The following is an 8140-nucleotide window of genomic DNA, read 5'->3' as shown; positions in this document are numbered from 1 at the left end:
GTTGAAAATTATCTTTTCCTTTCACCCACCAAATTTCAGATCATTTGGAGCACTACAACTCGAGATATGTTTAAAATACTAAGCAGTGCTGCTGGTGGACGTGGTGGATAGCTGTCATGCTCTTATCTGGATGAAATCTCATTTCTTCCATCCGAATTTGAGCTGGTCCTCTTCATGAAATTTGTTGAAAATTATCTTTCCCTTCCACCCACCAAATTTCAGATCATTTGGACTTCTAGAACTCCAGTTATGGGTAAAACTCTGAGTAGTGTTTGGGTTGGATTGCTAGATAGATTCGGACTTCTCTTTTATGGCCAAACTTTGAATTTAAAAATGGAAATTTTGGGTCTTTCCATACTATAAAAGTTATAGGCCTATTTTTTATCTTTCCAACCATATAAATTAATATGAAATCCAAGATCTATAGCTCTAGATATGATCCAATGACTGAACAGTGTTCGAATTTGAAGTGAATCGGCATCTCCTTTGTAAACTTAGCATTTTCTTTATCCTTTCACTTCCAATAGTTAATCACAATAATCAATCCTTTGAATTTGAAGTGAACAACATCTTTTTTATAAGCTTAGTCTTTTCTTTGTCCTTTCATTTTCAATAGTTAATCACAATAATCAATCATTTGAATTGTGAGAATGCCTGCATTTAAAATGAGCATTTACCATAAATTAAAGGTATCTTATATTATCAGACTTGTCTTTATAAAACATGCTCTAGTTAAGGAGTTATTGATACTTTAAGTGCAAAATGATGTATAAAACCTTGATAAAAATGCACTTTTAAGTACTAATTAACTACAATTGTGCTAAGTTGCAAAATGATGATTACTTCAATAAACTAGTTCTTAAAAGGTGTTTTTGGCATCATTATAGTGCATCCAACATGGAAATGAATTTATTTTGAATGAGAATAAGTTAAATTTGTATTATATGAATGTTACAAAATTGTCAATGAAAGTGGACAGTTTCATCTCTTGGTCTTCTAGAGGGAGTTCGAGCATGAAAACAGGGGAATTTAGATTAGGTCTCTCATAGAAATTATAGCCTTAGATGTTAATTATCCAAGAAAGTTGACCTTGTTTAATTTGGAATTTAAGAAATCAAGTTATGGGCTAATAACCGAGAGTGGGTCGAGTTAAACCTATTGGATAGCTTGTCATCTTCTCGATAATGAGTAGTTTTGTGGACTTATAACCTTGTATCTTAGTTTTCTGAGGGATTATGCCACACCTTAAACTAAACTTAATAATGTTAGTTTTGGATGAAACATAAAATAGTGTTTAAACGAGGAATTACACTGATTATGATGTTGATTTGCATTCTTATTTAAGAACCTAAGGAAAAGGATTTAATTAGAACATGGGATGTAAATTTTAGTAAAGAAAGGTAATAATGAATGAGATGATTAAAGAGAAATTTGTATATATTTTGGATTTAAAAAGAATAAATGCTTATAAGTAATGACGTGGTATACTTGTTGATGTAGGGGGGAGCCACAAAATCCAAATAGCAACCAAGGACTACCAGTCAGACTTTTATAGCAAAAAGGCGCCCAACACCTATGCTTTTTATTATCTGTCATTTTAAATTATTGGGCATGTTAGTGCCTTGAACTTGGTAGTTTAATATGATGTTAATAAGAAAAATAAAAGGGGATTGGTACGAATAGAAGGTTGAGATGACATTGATTAGTTATTTGGGTTTAGATAACTAATGGTACCCAAACAGCAGCCGAGGACTTCCTATCAAGCTTTTACAGCAAGTAGGTGTCTCGCACCTATGCTTTTTATTATCTGTCATTTTAAATTGTTGGGCATGTTAGTGCTTTGAACTCGGTTGTTTATGTATATCATGCTAACAAAAAAAAATGAAAGGGATTGGTACGAATGGAAGGTTAAGATGACATTGATTAGCTATCCAGGTTTAGATAGTTAATGGTATCAATGATGTTCCATTAGCACCAGCATTTCAGATGATATTGATTAGCTATCCGAGTTTGGATAGCTAATTGTAATAATAAGGTTTCATTGGTGCCAACATTCTTAAATTAGTTAGTCAATCTCAAGTAATTGAGTGAGTAATGATGTTAGTAATGATTTTTAACATTGGTATGATTACCCTTTATTAAGAGAAAAAGATAAGTTGATTAATTATTCTTGAGTAATGGGTTGCATTGGTATCAACAATCATTTCTAATGTGATTAGAGACTTCAGGTAAGGAGGCTAATGATGTCAAGGGTTTTTAACATAGACATCTTTGATGGTAAACTAAATAGGAATACGAATTGATTAACTATTCCAGGATGAAAATACTTAATAATATCAATCGGTTATATTAATATCGGTATTTGAATTAAATTAATTAGTCTAATTCCGTATTGGGAGACTAATGATACTAATAAGATTCATTAGTATTGACAATTACCTTCTAGAGAATGAGAAAGGATGTATTGATTAGTTATCCTGAAAGAATGTGAAAAGCTAATGATATCAAGGGTGAAATATCTTGGTATCAAATGAGAATTGATTCATAAGGAGAAGGTGTTCAAAATCATTAAGTTGTGTTGAGATTTTCAAGATAAAATTATTCATGGAAAATAGGTTAGGATATTAGATAGATATTGGTAATAGATAGAAAATATATATTGTAAAAGAGATTTCTATCTAATTTTATGTATAAAAAGAAATGTTATGGAAATTATTACCTGTTGTTGTTATTGTTTGTTACTATATTTTATAATTATATGTATATGTTAATTTTTGTTTTCAAGTCCATCATGGTCATATCAAGAGTGATCTTAATTTAGTTAACTTTCTTTAGCCATGTAATTATTTTGTAAGTTAAGAGACTTATTTTCTAAAAACTTGAAATATAATATTAACCTGTAAATTTGGATGTATCACTTCAATCTAATGTTTGTAATTTTAAATACCTATTTAACCATGCATGTTTATAGTTGAGATCAAATATTTTATTGAATTACATTATATGATGTTATTATGCAAAATATATTTTATATGGTGATATTATGTAACAATTAAATTATGCACTATTATTTTGTGAACTTGAATTGTATGATGTTATTAAATAAGATGTATTGAGTTGATGATGATGAGTTAGGTTGAGATCCAGGATAATTGGATAGGGTTGTGAAATGAAATTGAAAGTGTACTATGATTTTGTCGATTACTTGGAACCTTTTAGTATAAAGGGAAACTCCATTGAAATTTTAGTGAAACCTGTAAAAAACAATTCATGAAATTTCCATTTACTTATTATCTGTTTTCCTAGAAATTAGGATTATTACAATAAAATATTGTTTTCTATTTATGAATAGTAAAAATAATAAAACACCATTACATATATATGTCCTCTAGGGATAGTTTTGGTTTTCTATTATTGAAAGCACAACTAGAATACTTAAATGCACTTCAAGTAAAAAAGAAAAAAGCCTTCAATCAAGGGTTGTTTTTGCCTTTTCAAGTTGTTTTTTGTTATATTATGTTTTGTCGAGGGCATTATAGTCTTTTGATCTTTTTATGAACGTTAAAAATACTAAAATGTTTTTAGAGAAAAAAAATGCCTAGCATTTAGGGGTAGTTTTGGTTTTTATTTTTGAATGCATAATTAGATTACTTAAATGCTCTTAAAGTAAATAAAAAAAGCTTCAATCAAGGGTTATTTTTGTCTTTTCAAGTTGGTTTTATTGGTATTTATTATTTATAGAGGGCAATATAGTCTTTTAACTATAATTAAATAATATTATTTTTAAAAAGCTGTTGGCACATGCGATTCCTTATGATGATAAAACATGTCCTTTTGTTGTGTTGTTAAATGCGGTATCATGTCCTCTTTCTCCTAAAGCAACGCATATCGGCAACTGTTAGATGGTTTATTGTTGATTGACTTTTTTTTATTCTTTTCTCTATCCTCCTTCAGAAATTACATATTTCTCTTTCTTTTCTTCTCATATTTCTACTTCAATCCTTTTATTTTAATTTTTTATTTTTGTTCCTAGCCCTTTGGTCAAATTTCAATTTCTTTTCAATTTAATCCTTCAATTCCTATTTGTTTGTATTTTTTTCTTCAATTTGGTCCTTAAGAAGTTAACCTTAGAAAAACATTAGAACAGAAAAATTATGTTTTCATCCAAAAAAAATCCCTTAACTAGGTGTTGATATATTGAGCATAAAATGAAGGTTTATTAATATCTTGTCTAAGAAGTATGAAGCAAATAAATAAATCTAATGAGAATTTGTTTATTTGGATAGATTAATGGAAGTTGAATGATGAATGCTTTACTTTTTGGATTTTGTACATTGTTTCTCTACTTTAACGCTTTAATTACTAGTGACCATTAATAAGCTGGTTGGGGGAAGTGTGATTATTACTTAAAAGTGCATTTTTTATCAAGGTTTTATATCATTATATTGCACTTAAAGTATCATTAAATTTTCTAATTTAAGCATTTTTATAATAACAAGTCTGATAATATAAGATATCTTTAATTTATAGTAAATGCTCATTTCAGATACATGCATGTTTCACAATTCAAATGATTGATTGGTTTGCTTAACTATTGAAAGTGAAAAGACAAAGAAAGAGCTAAGCTTATAAAAGATATGCTGATTTAATTCAATATAAAACATCATTCAGTCATTGGGTCATATCTGAAATTATAGATCCTGGAATTCAGTTTGGTTTATATGGCTAAAAAGCTAAGATGTAGGCCTGAAACATTCATGAAGAGTCTAAGACTCAATTCTGCTGTTTGCAAGTCCAAATCTTAGCATCAAAAGAGAAGTCCGAATCTGTCTTGCAGCTTAGATACTATTCACTTTTCAGCCTATATCTTGAGTTTTAGAAGTCCAAATGAGCTCATTCTTTTTTTGTTGGAAAGGTGAGACAAATACCCATAACTTTCTTGAAGACTATCTGTTCAGATTCTAATATTAGCAATGATATTTTGTTCAGACAATAAGATAAAAGTTGTCACCAAGTCAAGAGATGGCCACCAAGTTAAGAGATGGTCACCCACTCAATAAAGCCATAAAATCAATAGTTTCAAATTTTAGCTCATAAAAGGAGGTATTTACCATATATTTAAACATATTGGTATTTAGATCAAAATCTCTCTCTCTCTCTCTTTATTTTAATGTTCGAGTTTTATTTCATATTATCTTAATCTCTTATTTATGTTTTTCATTTCCTTTCCTTTACTTAATTAATATATATCATTATTATGTTTTTATTTTGTTTATTTATATTTCTTAACTTTATTATATTTAGCTAAGTTTATTTTGTTAAGGTGAAAAAGATACACTAATGGTGTAAGAATAAGTATAGTATAAACTCAACATGGACTTTAATGTTTGATACTAATATGTTTTGTATTTATTATCTTACTTACTCTTAATACCTTGCTTGTTAAATGGTTAATCTAGATTTGCGTTGTATAACCATTGGTGCAACAAATACTTAATCCTTTCATAACCAATTGTATGGTATAATCGACACCTATGTTATGGAAGGAACTTGATTTGTTATTAACATAAATTATCACCATGAATACCTGATCATATTTATAAGTATTGACATTACTCAAATAAGATAATTAATATAATCATGTTAATAATTTATAATCCAATTGTAACATCTTTTGTGTATGGTTTCTAGTTGATTAATATAAAGAGGTTATATTATACTTAATTGAAATACCATTAGTGAATCCTCTAACCTTTTGTGGTCAATATATTAATTTATATATTTTTATATTATTTTTTATTAAATTAATATTCATACCACAATGACTTCTTAGAGACTATATAGATAATTTCAAGAAATTATAAAAATTAAATTATAAAAAAATTTATATCCATATTAATTCAAAAAATAAAACTTTACCCAATTTCTATTCATATAATATATTTTAAAGTTTAATGAATAATTATTTTTATTTTATTTCCAAAGACACACTTAACCTTGCCTTGCTTTATTTTTTATTTTATCTTATTTTAGCATTCAATGTTTTATTTGTTGAATTTTTTTAATTTTTTACTTTATTTTTTTTATTATATAACTAAATTGAAAAGTAAGTTATTTAACTCATTGTATATGTTCAGTAAATATAATATATCATTCTTTTAATTTTTAATAAAAAAATAATTTAAAAAAATATATTAAATTTTTTTATCTAATCCGTAGCAAACAAGCATGACCTATAAACCCTTATATTGGGTTCATAACTATTTTAACACTACATTTTTGAATTAGATTGAAAAACAAAAAGTCTCGCTCGTGTACACAATGGTAACACGTGTGATACACAAGGCGCCAAGCTCATTTTATCATCACCATCATCAGCTTCTTCCTCTGTATTCACAAAATCCCTTTATATTCTATTTTCTATCCATCAAGCAGACCACAATTTCAAGTTCTCCTGTTAAATGACAAAACAACCCAAATCGCCACTCCCATATTACAACCACCTTATCGGCCCCAATGCCTTCTTCTTCTTCTTCTTCTTTGCTTCTTCTTCAACCCTACAGCCTGTGCTTCACCACTGAACTGCAACCAAACAAGAGGAGAGCTTCATCGTAATCATGGACATCTCATCGGAAGCTCGGCCACCCCTCCACCTCCACCTCCACCTCCACCGCCCACGCACGCCCTCATGCCACTTGTTTCATTTTTTACCGTAAGTTACTCGTAATTAATTTTCATTTTTTAGGAACTTTCAAAACCAGCTTCCATTTTACTCTTTAATTGAAGCAGGCATGGCTTATCTCGAAGAAATGTTGTCTTTAATATCGCGCAGAATCCTCCTCCTCCTCCCCTACCCGCCCATGCCATATCTGCAAAGAAAGGTTATTATTATTTTTTTATTTCCAAATTTCAATGAATTATTGTGAATGCAGTTTCAATTAGAGGCATTGTTGTTGGGCATAATCCTTTCTGCTACTTGTTAAAATGAATGTCTGATGTGATTTTTATTTTTCTCAGGAAATTATTCAAATGTTACTGTTTGTCAAGAAGGATTATGTGAGCTAGTTTGGACTGTAGAAGCTGATTTGGCACCTGGTCAGCTTCTTTACGTTACCGGGGATCCTGTTGTATTAGGCTGTTGGGATCCGGAAATGGCTATCTTAATGCATCCCATTTCACATCCAAACTTCTGGGAAGCTCAAGTCACGGTAATTTGAATCAAAGATAATGATGTGAGGAATGGACGTTCCCATTTGCTGACAAATGAAAATTCTTTAAAATCCCAGATAAGATAACTAATTATAAATTCTTTAAAATCCCAGATAAGATAACTAATTATCAGATTTATTTTATTGATTGTTCATTTTAATTGTACAAGTATTCAAAATTTTGTTTATTTGTTGGACGAAAAACAAGTCTCTTAAAATTTTTCGTTTTTTTTATCTGTTGTCGTGATTTGTTTATTATAAGCACTACAAAGAGTCTGTCCTTGTGTTTATTGTGGATTCCATACATATATAGTAGTGAGAAATATTAACTCCTTTTCTATGGTTGAGTTTTATTGAAACAATTTGGTATACGTGTGTACTGTTGACAGTATCCTGAAAACAAAAATATTGATCCATTTTGTGCTCGGCTTGACAATATGCTCCTTACTTTTTCATTTGAGTTTGGTACGAGATACTTTATATCAACTCTCAATTCTGCACTCGCTTCTTATCACCCTAAATCACCATTTTGTGTTTGGCAGGTACCTTGCGGTGTAAATTTCAAGTATAATTATTTTGTAAGAGAAAAAACATGGCCTTCATGCAATGTCACTTGGAGACCCGGACCTGAATTTTCCTTGTCAGTACCTGCGACTGTAAAACAAGATAGAAAAATTATGGTGAGGGATTCATGGACCAAGTTTAAGACTGAGAGGTCTCCAGATCATTTATGGGGTTCATGGATAGAGGAGAGATATCTACCATTGGAACCTTCAAATTGTGCTCCAACCAGAGGTAATATCCATATCTTGGCAATCTAGTATATCTAGATTCTTCCTACATGTTTCTGAACACTCAAATGCTTCCAGTGCTTTGACAGATGAACACGTGATTGCGAAACACCTTAATTTCAAAGAGCCAAAGGCATTCCT

At 29.8% G+C, this 8140-nt stretch overlaps 1 protein-coding gene across 2 annotated transcripts in view; it reads left to right on the top strand.

Moving 5' to 3' along the window:
• The first annotated feature begins 6392 nt into the window (after positions 1-6392).
• The window catches only part of RNEE/G (RNAse E/G-like protein), a 9817-nt gene continuing 8069 nt past the window's right edge, over positions 6393-8140 (top strand). The window contains exons 1-5 of one of the 2 annotated variants that reach the window (XM_011009778.1): positions 6393-6712; positions 6790-6881; positions 7018-7208; positions 7751-8003; positions 8089-8132. In XM_011009778.1, coding sequence (XP_011008080.1) covers positions 6618-6712; positions 6790-6881; positions 7018-7208; positions 7751-8003; positions 8089-8132 — 675 coding nt within the window. In that variant the 5' untranslated portion in view covers positions 6393-6617. Of the gene's footprint in view, positions 6713-6789; positions 6882-7017; positions 7209-7750; positions 8004-8077; positions 8133-8140 lie in introns of those variants that run through there. The other variant, XM_011009779.1, reaches the window with a different exon arrangement.

This window comes from Populus euphratica, unplaced genomic scaffold (assembly GCF_000495115.2).
Source record: "Populus euphratica unplaced genomic scaffold, PopEup_1.0 scaffold428.1, whole genome shotgun sequence".
Lineage (NCBI taxonomy): Eukaryota > Viridiplantae > Streptophyta > Magnoliopsida > Malpighiales > Salicaceae > Populus > Populus euphratica.
This window is presented reverse-complemented; position numbering and strand designations above follow the sequence as displayed.